The sequence below is a fragment of the Pholcus phalangioides genome, unplaced genomic scaffold (genome assembly GCF_987345545.1).
Source record: "Pholcus phalangioides strain wild (caught in Gottingen) unplaced genomic scaffold, Ppha-v1.0 ptg000018l_1, whole genome shotgun sequence".
Lineage (NCBI taxonomy): Eukaryota > Metazoa > Arthropoda > Arachnida > Araneae > Pholcidae > Pholcus > Pholcus phalangioides.
Genome location: NW_028301611.1, coordinates 12,326,633 through 12,353,933, shown reverse-complemented (window position 1 = coordinate 12,353,933; position 27,301 = coordinate 12,326,633). Strand labels below are relative to the sequence as shown.

At 36.7% G+C, this 27,301-nt stretch overlaps 1 protein-coding gene across 2 annotated transcripts in view; it reads left to right on the top strand.

Annotated features, from left to right (window-relative positions):
* Window positions 1-22,976: 22,976 nt before the first annotated feature.
* The window catches only part of LOC149071747 (ecdysone-induced protein 78C-like), a 147,207-nt gene continuing 142,882 nt past the window's right edge, over window positions 22,977-27,301 (top strand). Inside the window, exon 1 of one of the 2 annotated variants that reach the window (XM_089247631.1) lies at window positions 22,977-24,008. In XM_089247631.1, the coding sequence (XP_089103757.1) occupies window positions 23,555-24,008 (454 nt within the window). In that variant the 5' untranslated portion in view covers window positions 22,977-23,554. The remainder of the gene's footprint in view (window positions 24,009-27,301) is intronic. The other variant, XM_089247632.1, reaches the window with a different exon arrangement.

Genomic DNA, 27,301 nt, shown 5'->3' with positions numbered 1-27,301 from the left:
ATTCACAGATCTAATGTCAATTCAGATAATTCTGTTATTTCGAGATGGACAATTCAGTACTGGGACGGGTTTCCATTCAACCCATCAAGACCGTCGCAAGTGATCGGAATCACAGCAACACAACCTGTCAAACATCCAGACAAAAATCAACCATTCAATGCTGGTTCCCACGTGCTGATACAAAAAAAAAAAAAAAAAAAATCAAGAACATTTATATTATATTGTTGATGTTGTGGCTTTTCAAAGCGATCTTCCGCGTATAGAGTACGTACAAATCCGTTCTTGATGCCGCTAATCTTTTCTTTTGATCCCGTCCATCCCTTCCGTAGATTTCTTTCTTGTTAAAAAAAAAAAAAAAACGGTAAAAAATACTGTGCACAAAATCCCAAACACTGTGGGTGTCGATGTTTTCGTTCCGCCTAATCAATAGGAGCGCTCTCTGTCGGGGGTGGATTTAGGTCTTTTCAATGGACCAAAGAAGTACAGTAACAGCAGCAACGACAACAAGGTGTGCCTTCTACGGGGTCGCTAGCTTCATTCAAAGTTTTTCATCGAAACGGATGTTCGAAGAAAACCTAGAAGGGCTATTTGTGACTAGAAGAAATATGTTAAGAGATGAGGATCGTGGGAAACTACTTCCTTATGTGTACGGCAATGTACATTAGTTTTCTTTTCATATATTCGATAGTGCATAGGCGTACATTTCTTTTTTCTTGCATAGTTAACGACTTTCGAAGAATTTTCAAGAAGAAGGCAATGTAAGGGGCAGGCAGGTTAGGCTTAAGTTAGACATAAAAATTTTTAAAAATCTCAATAGTAAAAACTCACTATTGAGATACAGTTCATATATCGCTTAGTGCGATAACATCGGGACTCAGTATTTCCAATAACAACAGCCGAATGATAACTATATCCGAAAAATACCATTTGCAACTGACGCATCCGGGCATTCATTAAATAACAGAAAATATACATGTAAAATTATTTTTTTAAAAATTGTAGACATTGTCAACTTTGCCATTGGGCTGTAATAACTATACAACAATAATAATAATTACAGCCCGGATTATATGCACTAAAAAAATGGCAAAATATGCTCTAAAAATATGCAAATATGCAGTAAAAATTCCAGAATATGCAATTAAAAATGCCAAAATATGCAATGAAAACCGGAAAAATGCGAAAATATCCCAAAATATGCATAAAAATCATATCAGGAAAATTAAAAACAAATTCCATTATATGTATAAAAACTGAGAAAATACGCATTAAAAATCATGCAAGAAAAGACATGTTTTTAAAAATGAATATTTTCCATTTCTTAGTGCATATTCATTTTAAAATATATACCTACATATCTACACTCTACAGTATACTGTATACTGCATATGCAAATAACTCCACATATTTTTTATTTACCCATTTTTGATTTCTTCTTTGCTGTAGCTGCTCAGTAACGAAATACCAGTGGCAAAACAATTACGACAATTTTTCTGAAAAGGATTTAACGCTTTTTGACATATCTCTAGGAACAGCCTTAGGCGGGAATTACACTATAAAAAATTGATAAAAGTACTTTTATAAAACTTGAAAATGCAACCAATAAACGTATCGGTTACAAGTTTTGTAAAACGGTTGATATTTGGAAAATACAGTATTATAAACAAACATAAAATGTTATGATAAAATGTTAAAATGTTATGATAAAATGTTAAAATGTTATGATAAAATGTTAAAATGTTATGATAAAATGTTAAAATGTTATGATAAAATGTTAAAATGTTATGATAAAATGTTAAAATGTAAAAATAAAAATGTTATGAAAATATTCTGAGCAATATTTGTTTGAAAAATGATTTTAAACAAAGTGATCGAGTTTAAAATAGACCTTCAAAAATTTTCACTTATTCTGAAAATACTTTGATTTTACGCATTTATATGCATTAATGCTAGAAAAGCCCAAAATATTCAAATGCAATATGCACATAATATAATCCGAGCTCTAATAATAATAAATTATCTGTTCGATCTGGGAATCGTATGCATCCCAGTTATTGATGACGATGCCCACACGAACGCACAGCGGCATTCAGACCTGCCAGCTTTCTGGATTTAGCCCGGGCAATTCCGGATTTCGCTACGTTTACAGGGCTTCCGGAATTCGAATTCATATTGCCGGATTTCAATTATTGCCATCAACGTCAAAAGAATAAAAACTTTGAAGAAAAGAAACGCTGAGTTTGATGTTTTCCCGTTGCCACTGTCTCTTTCCTTACGAAAGTGCCCCCCCCCCTCAACCCCCTGTTTACATAAAAAAACACTTGCGACATCACATCACCTGAACGGTACCCTGCATGAACGATAGTCAAAGCCGTCCAAATCTATGAACGTAATCAAACATGCAGCCCATTCACGTTGAAGGCTTTTTTATATGTGTTTGATCGCAAGACTGCTGGTAGATAATTCATCCCCAGCGCGACCCAACCCGCAAGGGTAAAAGGCTTATATCCCTGGAGGGACAGAGTCTGGGTCGTGACTGGTCTGTCGGTAGATAATTCAATAGGTATTGCTATGCCAGCCATTCATGGCCAAAATTATGAACAATCAGGATCAATGTACCGGAAAATTCGGGACATCTCCAGTTGTGGGCAGAATTCCTAATTTATAGCTAAAAATTGCCGATGGGAGGGAAATTAAGGACTTCTATATAAATCTTGGCTAATTAGAATGATTTCATGAAAAGTTTTATGTAACGAAAATTGCCAGTAAATATCAGAGAGCGTCCGCGTGGAGTGGTGGTAAGATGCTCGTTTACTACCGTGAAGCTTGCCGTTAAGTTCCAGGTAGAAACCGGGGGAAGATTAAAAATAACGAATATTTTCCCTAAGGAGCTTGAGGCGACCATATAGATGGCGTCTTCATTTACAGCCCTACTCGTTAAGGACAATAAATTGCGATATGGCCGGAGTTAGTGTTTGGTGAAGTAAGTAATATCAGAAATTCAAGGAAGTATCGTTGAAAAAAAAAGGTAATTTTTCTTTTGAATAGTCGGACAGCAAATGATAACGAAAAATACGGGAATGGCTCGTAAAATATGGGTGATAGATATATGGTCCCATTATTATGTCTTATGTTGGTAATAGTATGGTTTATGTCATAAAAAAAATTGGCCAAAAGTACGTTTGCCGAATTATTTTAGCATTTTTGTAAGGAAGTTGCAGGATTTTTACCTTATGAAGGTTGGCAAATCTGGACATTGTAATAGAAGTTGTAATCAATACAATTAATATTATAACAAAATTTGCGCTTGGAGTCAACAAGTCTTGACATCTGTTGCCGTTCTTCGGCACGCTCCCGTTTTGGCATTTGATGTCCAGTATCAGATACCTTGGACTTTTTGGAATCCTCAGTCACCCTATCCCAGATTTTCTCAAAGGGTACGTCTTGGCTCCTAGGGTCGTTGCGGCGAGCTGGAGGTATTGATTTGTGTGCCTATTTATGCTTTAAAGTGGTTCTTTTATATGGGAAAATATCTACCACACTTTTCTGGGGAGTCGCATATGAACCATGAATTTTGCAAGGGAGCTGCGGGTAGCAAAAATTTAAGAACCACTGCCCTATCCTCTCAAATGAATTTTTCGATGTTTTTAAAACTATTTATTAGTCAACTCTCACGTTGTTTTAAGAAAGAATCAAAATTTTGCTGTTTTATGCACAATAATTACAAATAAATACAAATACAACGCCACAATAGGCAAAATGCCCAACACGGTGGCTGAGAAAACTCAGAAGTGACTGAGAATCTCAAATACTCGTTATTTGGTTTATTTTACCACATTTGTAATAAAAGAAATAAGTAGAACTTATTAAGATGTATCGAATGATACCTCACATCGGAGTTTCGTTCTTATCATGTTGACTGCATACAATTTAACCAAATATTAGGCATCGATCGGCCAAAACTGGCCGGATGTCCTGCTTTCGACTCGAAGAAATATGGTCAGCCATTGATGTCCATAACATCCGAGTTAGGAAAACGGAAATAGGACAGGAGACTTTACTAGTCAACTGTACATACACCTCGTACACGTTCCGCTACGGAATTTCGTACGAATTAGTACATGTCGGAATGTGTGTTCCGAGTTGTATGTGTGGCCCCCCTACATATTTATGTTGTGAGAGTATAGCGCTTGTTTTGTGTTCTTGCTGGTGCCGCCATCTGTTTTCCATCTGTTAGAGTGAAGATGGTAAATGTTTGAGTTTTCGTGTTATGTAAGTACTATGCTGTAGGTCTGCCTGCTCTCTCTTCGAAGAGACTTTTTCAAATGGGGGAACGCTCGCATTAGGATAGGATACTATCATTTGGAACAAAATTCTTCCAATTTTTGGAGAGGGCTCTGCTCTCAGTAGAGTACAGTTAAATAGCGCTTGCGCGTGGTTTCGGCATTCGTAAGTGGGGCATTCACCCAAGGCCGCATAATTTATGGGTCCCTCAATTTTAAACAACAATACTGATTAGACAATCATCTTCAACCCTCACCACTGGGGGGCCCCAAATACCTGCTTCGCCCTATGCCCACTCAAGTCAAAATCGGGTCCCGAATAAGATTGGTAATAGTCACGTGATTGGCTACATCCCATAAAATAAATTATTGAAGATTGTTGAAAATCGCATAATTATCCCTTAAAAAGGAAAAAGTGAATTATAAAAGCTTTCGTATACATAACCACCGTTTCTTTAATAAGCTCAGATTAATTATCGGATAATTGACTCATTAACGTACAGGGGGAGGAGAACGATAGATGTATATAATCGTGATTGGATGTTATTTGCCAGGTAATTAATTTCCACAAGAAAAGAGAATCTTTGTGTGTTTTTCAAGTCCGATTCACGTTCCGAACGGGACTTCGAAATAATTACGGGTTGTTCCACCAGGTGGCTCACGTTTTTCTTTTGTTTTTCACCATCAGTTCTTACATGATAAATTCTAGTGTAATTTCTTGGGCGGATTGAAGAAAAAGACGCTTTTTTTTTTCGTCAAACGCCAGTTGTTGTACAGATGGGAGAACCTGCCGTGAAAGAAACGGAACAAGGCAGGTACTCAAATGTTCCCCAAAAACTGATGCTAGAGCATCTTTTGGTTATCCAGTAGAACTTCGTGGCTGCATCTGCATGTACACAGCATGCCATTATGTTGATCACTGTTATTCTCGGTCGTAATCCACAGTTTCGCGAATAATGCACTTTTTTTTTAGTGAACAGGAGCTTCCCATCTGCATCCGCTTATGAGAGTATATAAGTAGGAAATGGCAAAATAATGCGCTGTACCTTCGACTATGAAAATGTTTTTGAATATTCTAAAGTTTTACGAATTAGTGAAATTATTCGTCCCTTAGTACGGGCCCCCCGACCACTACAATCTTCTTTTTCGCACTTGGTCCCAAATCTGGTAAAGACGCCCCTTGCATTATATAAAATGTTGAGGGGAGGTACACAAGACCAGGAGTACATACGTATTCTATGCATTTCTAGGAGTACGCACGCATTCTACGTTCTATAAGAGTACGTACGCATTCTATGTTCTAGGAATCCACGCATTTTACTTTCTATAGGACTACGTACTCATTCTATGCATTTCTGGGAGAAACGAAAATCCCACGCCTTTCTAGACGTAAGCAAATCTCATGCATTTCTGGGTGGGGGGGGGGGGGAGCAGATACCACTTACACATTTGAAGAGATGTACAAGTATGATGAGCATTTCTAGGAATACACAGGCCTCCTATGCATTTCAAGGAATTACGCATTTCAAGGGGGGAACATTCACCTCCCACGCATTTCAATTGGATCCCACGCTTGGATTGGACACGCAAGCTACCTATGCATTTTTAGTGATAAGAACGCTTTCTTTGTGTTTCTAGTGACTTGGATTTGCGAGTCTCAACGCCAATGGTTCTCAAAGCGCGGCGGCTCCTAGGCGCGTTGGAAACCTTTCCCAGGGGTTACGTGAGAAGTTGGTGCCTAGTGATGTGTGCCCATTCAGTGCTTTCAAGTGGTTCTTTTCTGGACTATTCTGGGGAGCCACGGATGACAAAAGTTTGAGAACCACTGCTTAACGCATTTCTAGGCCCTGCGTTTCGCGAGTCTCTACGCCAGTAGTTCTCAAAGTGTGCGTGGCGGCTTTCAGGTGCGTCACCAATTTTACTCAGGGGTGCCGCAAGGAATTGGTGCCTATTGATGTGTTCCCATTCAGTGCTTTGACGTGGTTTTTTTTCTTGACTATTCTGGGGAGCTGTGGGTGGCAAAAGTTCGAGGATCGCTGTTCAGCGTATTTCTAGGAACTTGGATTTGCCAGTCTATATGCATTTCTAGGACACAGATCCCTACGCCAATGATTTTTAAAGTGAGGCTTAAAAAGAGAGGTTTAAAGTGTGTATCGCGGCTCTTAGGCCGTCAGGCTTCGTCAGGGGCGTCACAAACAGTTTGCGTATATAATGCACATTTTTGGGCGAACCGGGGGGGGGGGAGTCGCCCCCCTACCGCCTAATGTCCCGGGAGCTTCAGGTGGCAAAAGCATGAGCACCACTGCTTAACGTATTTTTAGCGTAACTTGGATTTGCAAGTCTACACCCATTTCTAGAGCATGGAATTTGCAAGTCTCTACGTATTTTGAGGAACTTGGATTTATGAGTCTCTACGAATTTTGAGGAACTTGGATTTATGAGTCTCTACGCATTTTGAGGAACTTGGATTTATGAGTCTCTACGCATTTTGAGGAACTTGGATTTATGAGTCTCTACGCATTTTGAGGAACTTGGATTTATGAGTCTCTACGCATTTTGAGGAACTTGGATTTATGAGTCTCTACGCATTTTGAGGAACTTGGATTTATGAGTCTCTACGCATTTTGAGGAACTTGGATTTATGAGTCTCTCTGCATTTCTAGGGCTTGGGCTTTGCAAGTCTCCACGCCAGTGGTTTTGAAGTTGTACGACGCGGCTCCTAGATTCATCGCCAACATTCGTCAGGGGCGTCGCAAGGAGTTGGTGTATTCAGTGCGATTTGAAGTGGTTCTTTTCTAGACTATTCTGTTCTGAGGAGCCGCGGGTGGAAAAAGTTGAGAACCACTGCTCAACGCATTTCTAGGAACTTCGGGTTTGCACGTCTATACGCATTTCTAGGGCTTGGGATTCGCAAGTCTCTCTGCGCATTTTTACAGCTACAAACACCACTGACGAATTGCTATCAGTACGCACGCCTTCTACGAATTTCTAAAGGGTACTCTCCCCACCTTTGCATTCTGAGAGGAACTCTAAGCTGCTACACTTATTCAGGAGGGGGGGGGGGGGTACTTGAAACATGAAATACTATGAATCACAGCATTGGATCATTATTTTTCGACTTAGAACCAAAAAAGTTACTCATTACAAAATGCAGTGGAGGATCTTTATAAAAACTTATTTCGAAAAATACTACACTATACAGACCGTTTACTCATTGTAAAATGAGTGCAATCTCATTGGACGTTTTCTTATTTGGACTATAGTTTTAAGAATATTAATCTACTTTATTCTCTATATGTCTGAATTTTTTTTTCAAAAATGATATTTTAATTTTGTACTTACAGGAATAGCCAATGGATGCAGGTTAAAGAGGCAGTGCGAAGAAATGATAAAAAAAAAGGTAAAAAAGTATCTTTCTGCATATCTATCACCTGTTTCTCCTATTGAAAGTCCTGCCATAGATGGCAAAACAGGAAGACCCTAGACCAACAACAACAACTACGAAAAAAAGGAGAGATTCTCCTACAAGTATTGAAAAGTTTTAGAACCCCCGTAGAGTCGATACTCTTTTTTTTGTATAGTTAAAGGCTTAAAAGGCTACCCACCTGTATAATAAAGGCTTCTTGAATGTCCTTCTTGTCCATTGCACTAAAGAAATCACTAACCGAGACAGGAGAAAAAAAACTCTCCCGAAAGAGAATATACAGTATATTTGTATTGATGGCTCGGTGCGGCACTGTACTGTATAGTATTGCAGCTATGAGTGGCGCGTGAAGGGGGACTTGACATTTTCACATCATCGTTGTAAAAGGAGAGGAAAATATTGCATATTGTGTAAAGGTTATACAGGCAGATGTTAGTGTACCTTGTACTTGAGTGTACTTTTGTTTACGGCTGGAAATTTCTGGGCTTGAATTTCAAGTCGAAAAAAAAATGTTTTCGTATCCTTTAATGTTTTTAGATCAAGACGATTATGTGCGGAACACTAGAGGAAATGTTTTAGATGAATTTATGTGCTTACAATATGTACTTTATAAAGGTTGAAGAAATGTCCCTTTCGAAGGTAACCGTTGGTCTGGTCACAGTTTGATAGTGATCGACCTCTTACAACGTCATTCTGTACAATAAAAAATCTGGGAATTTGAGAGTAATTAATGCACTTTATTAATGATTTCGAGAAAGGAAAATGCTGGATGTATAAGTTACGGTAAATGTGATAAATGCCGTTATTATGCATACTTACAAAGTATTTTGGTAAGTTTGATAAATTTCCCTAAATTAATCACTTTTCCCGGCACTTATGCATAACACCCAAACGTCGTGTCGTTGGTAAACATGATAAATCGTACTATATCATATACATGGTAATTCATACATGTATTGCACCATTATATCGGGGTACGCTCGCAAAATTTGTTATCATTATATCGGGGTCCGACTACATTAATCACACATACTAGACCCGTTTGGAATATTTTTCATATTTATCAAATTCGCCAATTACGGTAGGGTATTATGCATAATCACCGATAAAGGCGATGAATTTCAAATATTCATCAAATTCACCAATGACGCTTGAATATTATGCATAATCTCCGGTAAAAATAATATATTTTTTAGTACTTATCAAGACGATTGATAAGTATGCATACTAAGCGGTTATTATGTATATAACCGATTTATCACATTTACCTTAACATATACATTGCTGAACGATGTCCCTTTGTTTCTTCTGAAAACAATATATACAAATTTAGCTCGGGCTAATTCACCCTTGGGCCAGATTTGGAGAAGAAAATCTCTATTCGGACCCATTAATATTGAAGAACTGTTTTTGGTCAAGTTTGCTGAAGAACTGTTTCGGCCATATGGATTAATATTGAAGAATTATTCTGGACCACATCAACTGAAGAAGAATAGGTTTAGGCTACATTAATTGAGAAAGAACGTTTTAGGCCTCATTAATTGAAGAGCTGTTTCAGGCTATATTAAGAATGGAATAATACTGAATAATTATTTTGGACTACATTAACTGAAGAAGAATTGTTTTAGGCACAGTTGTTGGTAGAAAAGAATTGTTTTGTATTTGTCCTTTTATTTCTTTCTTTCGTTAATTATTGAATTATTCATTTCTTTAATTAATTCTGTATTCATGCATTCACTACGGATTTCTTTCCCTAATTCTTCATCAATTATAGAATTTGAGTACTACAGTAAAAACCCTCTTAACGAACACCCCCCCCCCCCACACAGATGCGGTCACCTCTCTTTTACGACCAAATAATTATTTCTCCGTGCATAATAAGGTTTTACTGTATTTCGTCAATTCCTGAATTTCTTTCTGCCAAGTATTTCTTTCATTAATTTCAAGTTCTTGTCAATTCTGAATTTTCATTAATTTCAAGTTCTCATCAATTCTGAAATTTTCATTAATTTCAAGTTCTCATCAATTCTAAAATTTTCATTAATTTCAAGTTCTCATCAATTCTGAAATTTTCATTAATTTCAAGTTCTCATCAATTCTGAAATTTTCATTAATTTCAAGTTCTTGTCAATTCTGAATTTTCATTAATTACAAGTTCTCATCAATTCTGAAATTTTCATTAATTTCAAGTTCTCATCAATTCTAAAATTTTCATTAATTTCAAGTTCTTGTCAATTCTGAATTTTCATTAATTTAAAGTTCTCATCAATTCAGAAATTTTCATTAATTTAAAGTTCTCACCAATTCTGAAATTTTCATTAATTTCAAGTTCTCATCAATCCTGAAATTTTCATCAATTTCAAGTTCTCAGCAATTCTGAGAATTTTCATTCATTTTTGTTTTTAGTGCATTCATATTTTTGTGAGACATTTGCAACATTCCTGTGCATTCTGCAATAATATTATGCTTTCTATATGTTGACATATCCCGAAAAAAAATACATTAACGACTTAAAAGGGTCCCAGTGCCCCTGAAACCAGTGGCGCAACAAACTGTAGATTTATTACCGCAGTGTAAGTGGATTTTTACGACCCCACAGGTCGTTTGAGTCACAACCCATAGGTTAATAACCCCCCTGCGTAGGAGGTACAATTATTACAATTTAATTGGAGATCCCTTGTAGCCGCGACACATACACTTCGATAACTACTTAGGTCTACTTAACCGTACAGGCATCTCGTACACATTACTCTGCGGAATGTCTAACGAACAGGTAAATGGGGGAATGTGTGTGTATGTGTATCTGAATGTAGGGTATTTCCGCTAACGTATTTATGTTGTTAGACTTGTGCTTGGTTTCTTGTTCTTGCCGGTGCTGCCACCTGTCTTTCATATTTTGAATTGAAGATGGTAAATTATATTTTGAGTTCCATGTTATGCAAGTATCATGTTGTAGGTCTGCCTGCTTTCTACGGAGAGACTTTCTCAAATTATTCCACAATCAGTCTTTCTGTGTTGAACATGGGGGGGGGGGGGATTTTTGATTCTTGACTTTTTCAAAATGGCTTGCATTCGCACCTCGAAGTTAGATAACCAGCTTCAGCCGACCACCACTGTGCCAGCAACGAGGTTCGAACCTGGATCCTCACGATGAGAGCAGTGGCCCACCCGGGCATGGCCCGGGTGCCTCAAGAGAAGAGGGGCCTCACAAAAATCTGATCTGGTTGAAATTTTCTAGGATTTACCAGGTACGGCCTCTGAAAAACCACTTGGCCCGGGGACCCATGATACTCTTAAGACGGCCCTGGATGAGAGTCCAGCATTCGAGAACTATTGCATTAATCCCTTAACTCGGCTCAATACCTGCTCATTAAAATCCAAAAACAACCCAAAAAAAAAAAAAACATGCCTTCTTTCTCAAGAAGCTGTACAACATGAAAGCAAAGACTTCGCCCTAGACCTGATTTTCTTCAAATAATCTCTCCATATTTACCCACTCTCTCAGGTATTCTTCAGGTAAAAAAGAAGGGGAAGCCTACATAAAATGGACTATAAAAAAAATAAATAATAATACCGAATGGGGTCAAGGGAAAAGAGGGTCCCCCCATACTATATTCTTAACCCTTTCTTGTTCGGCATGTGTCTGTGTATATACATGTATGTAAACCTGTTTCACGCTCAGCTACCACCTGGCCAAAGACGATACTGATCCTGAGAGGGAAAGGGTTAAAACGTGGGATTTTTTGGGAATCACGTGCGAAGGTTTTAGCATAAATCACTCACCTGAGGGGGTAAAGGCCCCCCCCCCTCCCTTGTGCATCTCGTTACCCATAAATTATATACCATTTTCTTCTCCTGTAACTTTCGTAAATAAAAATCGAAGAATCGCCAGAAATTTGCTCGTTGTGCTTTTTTGAATTCATGCAGTCGATAGAAAATATACGTGAATTATGACCGGTGTCGAATTTTATGACGTTGTTTATCGGCTGTATATGTGATATATCCAGGCCTTTTTTGGCCTATTTCATTTCCTTTCTGACGTTTACTTAGGTGTTGGTATCTCAAAATGCTTGATAGAGCTGTTATGTGCACGGGAAACCGTATCACAATTTACTTATTTTTTTCTTGTCAGCTTCCGACAGCTGTTGGATAGTCGATTGGAATTCAACAAAGATCAATTCTTCGTGGCTGTCGTTTCTGGAATTTTGTATGGTTTGAGAAATACGTGATAAATCAATCCAAAGTATGTATCATATGTCCAAGCAGAGGCGTACGCAAGAAGAGGGTGCAGGGAAGCCCGTGCTCTCCGCCCCATGACGATCAAAAAGTAACACTAGAAGGACCACCGTTCTGTTATACCTGGAAGCACTGATATCAGTCATAATGATTGGAGCTTAATTTTCTTACATACTCCAAATTTTCGTAAATTTTATTATATTTTAATGTACATATGAGTGTAGATAAGTAATAAAATATGAAAAATAAGAGATTTTTTCGAATAAAAACATACATACACTCAGAATACTCATTCTGGCATGTACCGATTTGTTAGAAATTCTGCAGAGGAATGTGTACGAAGTGCATGTACGTTTATAAGTAGTAAGTAGTAGCAAGCATGCAGTTCATGCGAAATTTCTAACGAATCGGTACATGGGCATTGTTTTTGTGCCCCAGGCGCTGTACCAGGAAAGTGTGCTGAGTTTACTTTTTTCCGCTAAAAATTACGAGGAAGGGGCGGGTGCCAAAATGGACACTGGTGCACAAACAGCTATTTTGACACCCAATTCAAGTGATTTTAAATAAATAAAAATTGAATTATAAGCAACCCGCCAACCCCCTTGTTTGTTTGCTGACCAGGGCCCTAGCATTTCCTGCCCCACCCCGTCCCTTCCCATTCTCAATGTTTTTGTTTTGTTTTTTCTAAATCGTGTTTATGCCATTTCAAATAGTATAATGAAAAAAATTGAATTTTGAACATTATTTGTAACCTCGTCAACCATTATAAAAATCTTGGTATTTTTTCGAAAAGGTCAAGATTCTCTGTAATACGAGTATGTACTTTGAACTTGAGCCTTCTGGCGGTATCTTCAGTTTCAACAGGCTATAGGTTCCAGTGACTCATGCGGAATGGCTCGTGTTTCGTGAACATGATGCGACAAAATTGAAATATTCGTATAATATAATACAGTGAGATACCTCGGCCAACGAGCACCTCGGCTTACGAATTTTTCGGCTAACGAAGATTTTCGTTGATACGGATGCACGCGCTAACATAAAGGAGCCTCCTCGTGAGCTGAATTTCAGCACCAATCATCACATCAGAATCTGTCACTCGAGCTTGATTAACTCATGTCTACTTCGGAATTTTTTTTTTGATGAGTACCTCTCAACTTTTCTTTGTGAAAGTTTTTGAACAATTTCATATAAAATGGAAGATTCAGCTGCTTTGAAAAAAAAAGAGTAAATGTTTTCAGTAGGGCCGCTCCAATTAATCGATTAATCTGGTCAGTTAATTGATCAATTACTAATCGGATTTAAACATTTTAGTCGATTCGATCGATCCGATTAAAATTCGATTAAAGTTTTCAGAAGAAGTTTGAGCAAGTATCACAATCACATGTTTGCCTGTTGTGATCTCTTTGTAGGAGTACTATCCAGCAAAAGTTTCTAGAAAAACGAGCAAAAGTATGAAGATTAGATGTAGTTTCGAAATCAGTGATTAACTTAAAATAACTGATTTAAATGACAAGATTCGAGTGAAGAAACTTCAAGATTTGACAAATACCTTCAGTATCTTAAATTGCTTATAATTTATTCTTATATTTCTTCGAATCTGAAGAATAGGTGTATGAAATGAAGAAAAATATTTTTATGGAATCAGTTAGTATTTATTTATAGTTGCGAAAAATATTCGATTAAAATTCGATTAATCGATCAAAAATTTCTGATTAACCAGTTAAAATTTTAAATCGATTCCTAGCCCTAGTTTTCAGAGCACTCGTTCTTTCAGTGCAAGACAAATAAAACTAGACATTCTAGGAACTTCTCTTTTCCATCTGCACATGGAAAAGATAAGGTATATAAAGGAAACATAAGACAGTAGAACCTGTCTAAGTTGTACATCTATGTTTTGATAAAAATCTGAGTTTTCGATAAATTAGAGGTGTCAGTTGAAGAGGTGTCCAAAATACCGTATTATGGACACACTGTTATAGGATTAACATTTAAAACTGTTCAATGTCGGGATGCATCCAGAATACAGAGGTGTCCAAACTGAAAGGTTTTACTCTATCAGACACAGAAATGAGCTGATTGAATCACAAATGGGTGAGCACACCTACGAACTCGCCTTGGTTGCGTTCACACCATTTTTTAACAGACTAAATGAAAAGGATGTTGGTTGTGTGTATATTAGTGTAAAAAATCAAAAGAGATCTTCAGTATCTTATTTTCCTCTGAATTATCATTTAAGCTCATTGAAGCTGTTAATTTTGGCATTCGCCCAATTTTTTTGTCTTTATTTTTATAGCGCTCTTAGCGTTTTAAAAAACATACCTTTACATTTCGGGCCGTTTCAGGAACGAATCAAAAGATCTGCTATACGAAACCTATGGAAAATGGCGTTTTGGCTAACAGACGCAATTCCGGAACAAATTGTCATCGTTAGCCGAGGTATCACCGTATACTGATCACAATCAGTTGGCAACGAGCAAGTCAGTTCGGAACCCCAACCATGTCGATGTATCGAGATAACCATCAATATAACATGAGTTTTAACCCTTCCATGCTTCAACTACAACTACGATAAAGGTCATCGACTTCATAAGGTGTTGGATTTCCTAACTTTCAACAATGATATATCCAGAATGTGACATCGACAAAAAAAAGGGATATGTATATGTCTTTGCACGAGACTTAGGTTTATCTGTCTTAAAAGTTAAAACTTCCAGAACGAAGTAAATTTCATAACAGTTCATGATGGTTACAAAAAAATTGAATTGAATGCTTATTTTCCTCACTGGAATGAGAGAGTCAATTATGGATCGACCTTTGAATGAATTGACCGGTAGAACCGATCACCCATGCATAATGTATTACACTCTTTCACTTTTGGGCATTGCCTATTAAATGTATTTATTCTTCAAGGAGAAAAGGCGATCGTGAAAGGTTTTAATGAAATCGTTGCCGACCTCTGACCAGGCGATTCATTTCAATCAAGGGTTCAAACCGGTTCGAACCCTTATTTGTTTGCTTTGGGTCTTAGTCAAGTGGTCATCGTTTACGTGCAGATATTGGGATGATATGCGGTGTATATTCGTGAATGAAAATGTTTCGCCGATGAAGGGTTTTTTTTCTTTTTGGGCACTGGTTCGTGTTCTCTACATTCAAACTACCCGTACATAGCACATTCGGGTAATATGGAATATCACTTTTAGTTTTTCGATTATTCTAATTTAAAACATGATAGAAACCTGTATTTCTATAGAATTTGATTTCTTGTCCTATTACCGACAAGTATGTCGCATTTAAAAATGAATATCATAACTAACGAAAAAGGCATTCAAAAAAAATCATTTTCGTGGGGAATTATCCCTTTCAGATCCTGGTGCCACAAATGTGTGTGGGTTGTTTTTTCCCCCATTGTATAATTTTTTCTTTTGACCTCAGAGAGCTAAGTCTTGACTAAAAGGATTGTGTAAGTTAGAAATATGGGGAACATAAACTTTGGAGGAGGGGCCTTTGATCAGAGTGCAGCACTTAAAGTTGGACTTTCGGGAGGTTTTTAAGATGGCTTCCAGGAGAAAGTGACTCCGGGAAAAGGATGATTTATTATATAAAATTACGATTACACATAATACCTAAGCGTTGTGTCGTTGGTAAACATGATAAATCGCATATGTGTACGATAAATGATATATATGTGTAAGATATAAAAAAAATACATGATATATATATGTGTGTAGGATAAATGATATATATGTATGCATATACGATAAGATGATAAATCGCTATATGTGTACATGTGTTAATTCATTTGATCATTTTTTTCGCGCCATGGTCATTTTCTGCACACGAGGGTTGATTTGACCATGACATAAAATTTATTGCCGATTCCGAATGGCACCCATTTTTTTTACTTAGTTGGGTGCTCTGACCCCTCGGTGTGGGATTCCCTGCGGTAGCAATCATTTTCAGCGGTCATGTCGCCGTTTCTGTTATACCCGCGCGTCAAGAAAATTTCTGACTAAGACGGACCAGGTATCGAACTCGCGACACCTCAAAATATTCTTTGGTGCTTTGGGCAAGTATCTTATCGACCTGGGCTAACACGCCATGGTAATTCATGCATGTATTGAATTATTATACCGGGGTATGATCGTAAAATTTGTTATCATTACATCGGGGGTCCGACTTTATTCATTACACATACTTTACTCATTTGTTGTTTTTCATGTTTATCAAATTCGCCAATTTTACTAGGGTATTATGCATAATCACCGATAAAGTTGATAAATTTCCTGTATTTATCAAATTCGCCAATGACACTTGGTCATTGCGCGTAATCGCCGGCAAAAGTGTGACAATGTTTTCAGTATGGATCAAATTTACCAACGACGCTTGGGTATTATGCATATTCGCTGGTAAAAGATATATATTTATCAAACTTACCAAGACAATTGATAATTATGCGTAATAACCGATTTATCACATTCACCGTAAAATATATATACTATAGATTAATACTCTTTATGATAGATGTAATATATTTAGGTGAAAGAAAGTGCATACGTACTTGCCCTACTTTCAGTGGAATTTCTCAAGAGCAAAATGCCAGATGCGTTATGTGTTGTTATTAGAGAGTTTTCTCCTATTTTTTTTTTTTTTCCATCGTTTTCCTCTTCATCCGCCGCCATCATTATGTACCGCTAAACTTCTTGAATGGGATTTTTCGAAGAGTGATTTTTTTTTTTTCATTCTCTCCTACCTCTTTCATAAATTTGTATTGTAATTTACCGGAAGTTCATAGCATGTTCTGTGCGGTGATGACGCCTGTTTACGCGTACAGTTCGGGTCAGGAATGGGCGGGAAAAAAAAAAATTACGTTCTCTTTGATCTTCTCTTTCATTGAACTTGTACCTTCTTTTCTCCCCTCACCAGTATCGGAATTTCCGATGCATTTCTTTAAAAATTATTATTATTTTTTTAAAAATACCGGAAGTTGAAAGTGTTATCGCTTTTCTTGTTATATCTTCATTTCTTCGCTTTTTGAATATTTTAAATGTGTCACAAGTTTCTATTCCCTTAAGAAGAGTGTAACCTTCGCGAATGATTCGTACTCTACGGATCTAAGAATTAAAAAACAAAAAAAATTTCCCCGCTTTTTTGTACTTCTCAACAGTGAAAAATTTAACTGAAATATCATGGAGGTATTATGATGACAGATACTTCCATGGGAAATATCCTCTTCGCTCCAGAAGTACATTGTGCACTTCAATTTTAATAATTTTAAATGATTTTTAATGGTTCTTTTTCAAATTAAGACCTGAGGTACTCGTATGTGACCCTAACTCAAATGGCCCTAGAAACATATCAACCGTAATTAATTAATTAATTTTTTTTTTCTTTTTGAAGGGCATTTTGACATACAACAAACATAAATTAGTCAAGGAAAACAGTTTTTTTAATAGTCAGTTTTGGTCCAAAGAATAATAATGGAAATAATGTGGCAAATTATTAAACGTCTAAACTCAAGTATATTCTGTTTTTTTTATAAATTTAAAACTTCAAAAAAATATATAGCAATTGAAGAAAAAAATTGTATTATCAAGAAAACTGAATACACAATTAAATTTTGATTTAATTGGTTATTGCAAATGTATACCACACCCGATATTCTTAACATTATTAAATTATCACCCTTCAAAAACCATCTGAAGCAATATCTATTTTCTATCAGTGACATGGGCAGTCTCTCTTCATTTGATCTTTCTACGCTCCTTATTAAGTTAAATTATGAAGCAATTCGATCTTATACACATTGCGACGTTATACAGATATTAATTATTCTTACTGTTCTGAAACTCATGCAATGTATATTTCATGTAATTACACTCCCTCCCTGTTGCCATAAATACTGCTCCGTCACCGGATCTCTCGGGCTCTTCACCTGGGACTTGAAGATGCTTAAAAACTCACGAGACAGAGGATTTAAGAACGAAGAAACGTTTTTTTTACTGCAACTAGAATTCCTGCTAAAACTACACCAGTCTTCTCTCTTCGAATTCTTCAGCCCAGTTCGTAAAATCTCACTCTTCTATTCGGACTCGAACAATCCTTTTCGAATTTCTACCCTTTGTAACATTACTATCGGTCATGCGAAAGTATTGTACAGACTGTGCTTCTAAAAATTAAAAAAAAAAAAAAATTCTAACAATTTAAGAAAATTAAACTTTCAATTTTTAAAAAGTAAATTCAAAAATTTTTAAAAATTTAACAATTAAATGAAGAGTTGATAGTTTTCAAAGATGTTAAATTATTACTTTAAAAGTTAATTACCTAAGCAATTGCTAAAATTTAAGAGAAAAATTTCAGCAAATTTTTAGAAACAGCACTTTTGAAAAATGGAAGAAAAATGCTTCGGAAAGTTAAAAAAAAAAAAATCCTTCAAAAATTTAAGGATTAAATGCTTTAAAAATTTCAGGGAAAAATGCTTCAAAAATTTGAAGAAAAACTGCTTTTGAAAAATGAATTTAAAAAAAAAATGCTTCCGAAAAATGAACTGAAGAAAAAATGCCTCTGGAGATGAACTTTTCAAAGATGGCAATAAGAACAATCACAAAAAAAGAAAAAGAAAGGCATTTTCAAGAAAAATGGAAGAAAACTAAAAAAAGTTTGCAAAAAAACTAAAAATCTGAAATATATTTACATGTCAGAAAAATATTTAAAGCAAAAGAAAATTCGATCCTATAGAAGCGTAAAATTTCAAAATACTTATTTAATTTAAAATTTTTGGACAGTTACGATTCAATTAATATGATTTACTCTCGAAGTATGCAAACAAATACAAATACAAGGACCACAACAGACAAAATTCCCAACGAGGTGGCCGAAAAAAGATGCCCATAAAAAATACGGATGTCGGAAATATATATCTAAACTATATCAAAAATGCAGCTACCCAATAAGAGCAATAAAAAATCAATCATTATGATAAAATATAAATATACTGTCCATAAAAGATTATGTTTGTCTCATCTAGGTATCAATAGCTTCTCGATTTATCCCAACATGTTTATCATATCAATTGTGTTTGGATTCATGACCCCCGGAGGTAAACTATACCATTTATTGACTACCCTATTAGAGAAAAACCTCCCTGCGGCACCACAACCTAGAATTTTCTCTTACCAATCAATACTGGTGTCCCCTTCCCGAATCAGTTAATGACGATGTATTAATAATTCATGTGGTCCATTCCGGTGAAATTTTTAAATAATTCGATCATATTCTCCCGACACCTGCACTCTTCCAATGTTTAACCATAAAAAAAAATCAAGTCTCTCTTCATAGCTTACTTCTCTTCCTTATTCTCTTCCTGTGGCTTACGGGCCGGGGATGCCTGCCGGTGGTTTGGTGTTAATGCTTATAGTCCTTTGCGTGGGTCGGGAGTCGGCCCGTGGTCTTGTGGTGGCTGGCGGGGCTTTTTCTTTTTTCCAGCATGGCCCAGCCGTAAGGTAGCGTGCACAAGAGAAAGAGCGGGGCCATGCTTGGTGTTTGCATAGCTTAAGCCTCGTGTGCCATCAAAAGCACGAGTGGCACTTCTCTGCACCCCCCCCCCCTCCCTAGCAAGTCTATGTCCCTCTGTAGGTATGGTCTCTAAAACCTAACGGCATACTCCAATCCAGGGCGAACTAAGCCCCGGAAAAGTGAAAGGACCACTTTAGAAAAATGCGAAGAGACCTTTATGAGAATGAATATGAGCATTCTATTCGATTTTTTGACCATCGCTGAGCAATGTTCAGAAAACCTAAGCCCCTCATTCATAAGAATACCCAGATCGGTGATCGTAGTTGCATCCGGAATAATAACACCATTCAACTCGTAGGTGAAACGTGTGTTTTTCGAACCAAAATGAGCCACCATGCACTTATCAACACAAAAGGCATACTCCAATCACTAACCCATGCTGAAATCATATTCAATTTAATAAGATAAGTTTGTCAATGACTTCCAAAATGGAAAAAAAAAACAATCTTGATTAGTGGAGTGGAGTGGTTATTTGTTACCGTCTAAATTTCAATCGAATTCGTATCGATTCTAGCAATATGGTACCGTTTGTTTACGGTCATTTCTCGAAAGTACCGCTGCGACTGCGGTATATGAGGGGATTTTCTTTTCTTATAACTAACCATCTGTCACGTTGAACCTAAAGTAAATCACCGTGACACCCCATTTCTACTGAACATAATAGAAGATTCTTAAGAACCCATCTTATAACCTGAGATACAATCGGTGTTTACGCCAAAGTAACGTAAACATCACATCCTCTCTCTCTCTCTTTATAAGGTACGTACGTACTTTGAAGCTTATATAACCTGTTCACTGTACAAGTATGAGTTGGAAATCAGTGTACACTCGAGTTGAGATTAGCCTTTTTTTGACGCACCCTTGCATAACCCTGCTCCACATTGTACGAATGAGGACAACATCCCGTTTTTTTCCCTATAGAAAGTGGTATATGTAAGAATAGTTTCTCCTGGAAATCGGGGTTCCGCGTACAATAAGGGTTCTTCTTTTTATTTTGTTATTATTATTATTTTTATGCATGCCCTACTTAGTTTAAATACGCTTCGAAAATTCTTTCCCACGTTAAATGAAGTGCACAGGCGAAAACCCTTTTTCTCCCCCTGTTTGTTTATGGAATTTTTTAAGAAATGAAATTTCAGATTTTTATCTTCATTTTGATTATTTATATACTGTGAAAGGCATGCTATCTCGCATGCCTTTACTAAATCGTATTTATTTAGATCTGAAATGGTTACAGCCCCCCCCCCCCCCTCTTTTTTATGGATAACGAAGGTTATATACATAGGCTGCATACATAGGCTATATATTTTCTTCAAAATTACTATAAAAACCGACGTATATAAATAGCCAAAGGAAAACACGCAGTTTTCATCGAAAATATAACGGCAGAGGAATTTTTAACATTAAATAGAAAAATATCTATAGAATGTTAAAATTCCTCTGCCGTTATATTTTCGATGAAAACTGCGTGTTTTCCTTTGGCTATTTACATACGTCGGTTTTTATAGTAATTTTGAAGAAAATATATAGCCTATGTATATAACCTTCGTTATCCATAAAAAGGGGGGGGGGCTGTAACCATTTCAGATCTAAATAAATACAGTCGGCCCCGCTTGAACGGATAATATCCTCCGGCACCAAAATTTCTTCTACAGAGACAATTTTGAAGTTCTCCGCCTAATATGATAATTTCAACTACTTTCCCATAATTGGATATTGTGGGCTGGAATCGTTGATATCCCGTAATATCAACAAGTAATATAATGGCATATAATTTGCCTTAAGCGGGGTCGACTGTATCTCCGTAGAGCTGCAGGAAGGCAAAAATTAGGGGTTTCAAGGCCTATATTGGGCTGCACATTGTAGAAATTAGCTTGTTTTATTCATAAAATTTTGCATTAATCTAACAGGTATATATATATCCACACATCATTTCCCCTATTCCCTTTAGTCACTGTATCCTCTCAGCCCGAACGTACAATGATTAACTTTAGCGTGTTCTGAGCTGTCTACAGCTTTGACAACCCATCAAGAAATTACGGAAGTTCAGAAACATCTTCATGAATAGGGGGGAACGTTCAACATTCCTTTTGAAGACGGAAAATTTATGCAAACATTCTGAAGCGAAAAATTTCTCAATATCTACATTAAGACGTTTTCTCAAAGATTGATAAACTATCTGATGAATATTTTCGGCTTTAGACAGCTCACAACGGGAATTTTAACTTTTTTGCACTCTGTATGTCAATGACGATGTACATCAATTGCTCTCAAAATTTGGTCTTCGTGACTTATCTTGTCTTAGCAACCATTTACATACACTTGCCATATAAAACCAGCGGCTCCCTCACTTTACTCATTATTTGCCACCAAATTTTACTCAGTGAAGCAGCGCCGTCATAACGCATGAGTCTACCCAGGAACGGTTGGGGGGGGGGGCACACGAAATTGAAATTTAATTGAAGTTTTCGAGAGTATTCATGTCAATTTGTCTGGTAGGGGCTGAGAAGAATCACTTGTCTCGGGGGCCCATGGTACTGTTAAGACGGCCCTGAGATGAAGATGCCTACCTTCGCTCAGGCGTGGATCCACAAGGGGGCAATAGGAACGACCAACCTTCCTAAGAGCCGAAAAATATGGGGGAAATTTTATGGGAAACACGAGTCTGTCCCGTATTTCCCATAAACTGCCGAAATCACTTCATTGAGACAAGGCGGCGGTCCATGATTTGGTTAGGAGGGTGAGGTATATCCCGTAAAATACGGGACGATCAAATGAACTCACACAATTCGCACCTCCCGTCACACATCCAGGGCCGTCTTCGGAGCATCATGAGCCCCTGGGCCCAAGTGGAATTTTTTTTTGTTAGGCTCCCTTCTTCTCTTGAGGCCCGCGGGTCGTGCCCGGGTAGGCCCACTCATTAATACGGCACCGGTCACATCGTTCTGGATCCGCGACTGTTCCGTTGTCCCACCCGTGCGGTATTTAAACCAGCCATCCCATGTAATCATGGTCTTAAATAAAATGATTTAATTACCCGACCGGTATCAAATCAAAACTCAGTCATTCGTTAAAAAAGAAAAGATAAAAATACAATACGAACCATTCTTCCATGGGACGGTCCCGCTACGAGATCGTGACGTCACGAATCATCCCGTACGTGACGTCACAGCCCAACTCCCCACGTGAGTGGTCGTCTGCACACACAACACCCCTTTCTTTCTTTCTATCTACAGTTCTTTTTATCAAGGAGCAGACGACTCTGGAAACTCCCTGCTTCCTGTCCAACCAGAAAACTTGTTCTTTCTTTACTTATTTCTTACTCTTCTCTTTTTTTTTTAACGTCAGCATCATCATCATCAGAGTATCGTCTGCTGGAATGGCCGGCGTAAAAGTTTCGTAGTGGGGACTTTTCATCACTCAGTTCATCGTCCGCGTAGTGTAAACATCGCAGTGTAGAGAGAGAGAGAGAGAGGCCGAACCGGGAAACTGACGTTACTACTCGACGACGCGTCCGGTCCCGTTCCGGAGTTTCACGTGACTTCAAATGTCTACGACGGCAACAACGTCCGAGACCGCTGCCGATAAACACGGTGTTATCTATTTCTGAACGGGACATTGGAAGGTGTCACAAAGGGAGAAGAAAGACCAAACCAGAATGGCTATTATCTGTGCCCATTAACATCCACGAGATTTCAAAAATGCTGGCTTTACCGGCACCTACTTTAGGGAGCTACTACTTGGCTACGTAGCCAAGTAGGGTATTTTGCAAAGAAAACTGTCATAGACTGTACTTTTCCCCCCTCCAAGACATTTACGGACTTGGATTGTGCGTGTATGTGATTCAAAGACATAGTCACCGTTTGATTAAGTTTTTGTTTGGTGTTGGGACTTTGTGTGGAAGGTTAAGGGGTTTTTTTTTTTTGGTTAATTTCAGTTATTTTCTGTTCGGTAGGTGCTGGTTTTGTCATTGGGTTAAGGGTGCTGGGTTATACATACTCAGCGGCTCCAATATCTACAAAGGAAATAGAACAAAGTTATGGATGTGTTTTCCGACAGTTGCGTTCTTGGATCACCCGTCACTAGCTCGGTAGTCACGACTACCGACTCGATAGCCTCGGATCTTGGATTTGATAGCAGTGAGAATGAGTTCAATTTGCATTTTTTCGAACCGCCATCGAAAAAGGAAGGCTACGAGGAGAAGCAGCCGCCGTTCTACAGTATGTCGCCGGAGTCTTACTTGCCTCCTTATCCGTCCACCATCAAGAGCGACAACGGGCTCATGAGCCCACCGCCTGTGGTCAGCAGTGGTGGTGGAGGTATGGTCAGCTCGAGGGCCATCGCTCAGGCCATCATCCAACAACAGCAGCAGCAGCAACAACATTCCACTTATCAGAGACAGCTCGGTGTCGTTTACGAACAACAGAAAAGTCTCAGTCCAGAAAGTTCGAGCCCAGGTTCGAGACATAATGGAAGGCACAAGAACTCTTCAGGTATGCATTCAAATTATAATCTCTAATGTCACTTGCCTAAATAAGAACTTTAATCTTATCCCTTCCAGAACCCCGAGCATTAATTTTTTTTTCGGAATTTTCAACGTATTTTTGCATTTTTGATATTCAAAAAATGCATTAAAAACATAAATGCCAACAAATCTGCATTTTTACAAATTTTCAATTTTTCAATTTTTTTTTGGAGCGAAATAATTCATTTCGTTTAAATTTATTCAGCCGGAATGACGCAGGGTATATTCATCTTCACACAAAATTTTTTCCAGAATTTTATTGCTAAATTTTATGTAATAAATCACACTTTTCCCGGAGGCACTTTCTACTGGAAGCCGTCTTGAAAACCCTAATACTTGAAGTCCAACTTCAAGTGCTGCCCTCTGATGAAAACCCTCAAAGCTCATATTCACCATATTTCTAACTAAAAACTTTCACTATACTTTAAGTCAAAGCTTATCTTCATGGGGATCAAAATAAAAAAATTGTACGGTGAGAATTAAACAACCAAGCATAATATCACAAATCAAACCCCCATATCAACATACTTTAACTAACAAGAAGACATCAGCACGTGGTCACCAATGGCAACGATCTATTCATTTTTTATGTGATCTTGCACTTCTGGAGCTTCAAACTGTAAGTCACAGCCTCATAATTCTTAAATACAGTCGACTCGCGACAAGTCGAACTCCGAATATTTGTTTAAGTCGAAGTTTTCACTCGACCACAGAACGGTTCCCGTATTTTTTAGTGTTTAAATTTTCCCTGAACTCGAAGTTTTCGGGAATGAGAGAGATTTAAAAACTAGCATTTAGCAGTAAATTTAGCAATTAATAGCATTTAGTTGTTTACAGCGATAAAATTTTAGCATTTAGCAATAGAATTTAGCATTTAGTAGCATTTGATTTTTTTTATAGCAATAAAATTTTGCATTTAGCAATAGAATTTAGCGTTTAGTAGCATTTAATGTTTTATAGCAATAAAATTTTGTATTTGCAATAGAATTTAGTATTTGCAATAGAATTTAGTATTTGCAATAGAATTTAGCGTTTAAAAACATAATTTAGCAACAGAATTTAGTCTTTAGTAACAGAATTGAGCATTTAACAAAAGAATTTAGCATTTGGCAACATAATTTAGCATTTAGCAACAGAATTCACCATTTAGGAATAGAATTTAGATGTTGCAATAGAAATTTGCGTTTAGCAACAGAATTTAGTCTTTAGCAACAGAATTCAGCATTTAGCAATATAATTTGGCAGATTCATTAACGAATTCATTTGTCTCCTTGCACTAAGTGATTGACTTTCTCACGAAAAAAATGACAAAAAATAGAGGAAAAAATGAAAAAAACTGCATTTTCTTCAGAAAATAATCTTACATAAAATTGATTTATAATTCATTTCATATATACAAGCATCATATGTGCGTTCGTTTCCATATGAAACACAGTATACTGTATATGTACGTCTAATTTATTTCTAAATATCCTAATTGAATAATTAAATATGATTAAATTAGAATAACTTATCTTTTAGAATTTCTCCATCTCCAGTTTGGCATGTTTTACTAATATGATAAATCACTGATAACAGATGACATAAATATCGCGGTTTTATTTCAATCAATCTTTCTTTTTTTCCCGCTTTGAAATCGGAATTTCCGATAAAGGCCGGGATTACACAATAAAAGTTTGATAATGGTTCTTTTATAAAACTTGAAAAACGCCACCAATAAGCGCATTGGTTACAATGGAGCGAATGTTGTAATTGATACGATTATTTGTTATTCTCCTAAGTTTGATAAAATCTTTTACAAAACTTTAAAAAATTCAACCAATAAAGCTCATAGGTTACATTCGAGCAAATGCAACCGATAAGCTTATTGATTAAATTTTTCCTGTTTTATAAAATGATTTTTATAAAACTTTTATAGTGTAATTCCGGCCTAAGGCGAGCTAACGATAGATCGAAGTTTTCAGTCGGCCGCTTCACCGAGATTATACTGTATAGTTAAAGTCCGCTTCCGTATCGTGTTTCATTATATTTTATTCGGACCGGTAGAAAATACTATTTAACCTGTTGTTTTGTAATTTTATAATGACCGGATTCATGAAGAATTAGGCCCATGGAGTGAACTATGAATACTTTCTTCATATTTCGAGGAAATTCATTATGAACTGCAGAGAAAAAATTCTATGGGGGAATAATTGCATTTCAAAACACATGATACGCAAATTCGGAGAAATACTGGAATGTAGAAATAAAATTATCTTTCAAGTTTCATGAATGAAAAGTCGTTTTGGAAAAATATCGTGCACAGAGAAAAATTTTACTTGGAAAGAAATCTGTGTTGAGCAGAAAAATTAATTAATTGATGAAAATAAAAATTTGCTTAAATTTTTTAGAAAAACGATTTGACAAAAAAAATTTCTCAGAAAAAAATTGATGAGGAATTTGCTCCAGAAAAACGACGTGTTGAAGAATTTGCTGTGAATGAAACTGAATGAAAACTAAAATTTATTCGGGGGAAAAAACCATTTACTGTAGTGGAAAGATTTTCCTCGAAAAAATGTGATATGTAGAAAAATTGCTCAAAAAAATGTGATTAATTGCAAAAGTTTGCTCAAACGAAAATGTGATGTGTAGGAAAAATTTGCTCGAAAAATCTAATGAATGGAAAATTCGATTTGGAGAAACCTGATGCGTAGAGCAATTTTTTCAAGAGAAGTCCTATGTGCAGAAAAAAATTGTATCTAAAAAAATGCTGTGTATAATGATTTTCATTAAAATGAATCTTATGTGGAGAAAAGTTTACATTAAAAACAATTCTATGCGCTAAAAAATTTCATTAAAAAAATCAGCAGTTTATAAAAATTTGTCCGAAAAAACATGAAGTCGGGAAAAATTCACTCCGGTAAAGTTTTATGGAGAGAGATATTTGTTCAAAAGTTTCGATGTGTGTATAAAATTTTACCCTGTAAAACGTAATGCGTAAAAAAAATTGTTTAAGCAAATAAGTCGGATTTATGGAATAAATTTCTCACCATAAGGATCATACAGAAAAAATTTACTCTGCAAATATCTGTCTGATGAGTCAGAAAATTTTCAGTTGTAGCGAAATAAATCACAAAAAAATTACCATACTCGAAGATATTCTTAAGGCCGGGATTACACAATAAAAGTTTAATAAAATTTCATTTATAAAACTTTAAAAGTGCAACCAATAAGAGCATTGTTTTTATTTTCTCGAATGAAACCGGTAACCTTATTGGTTAC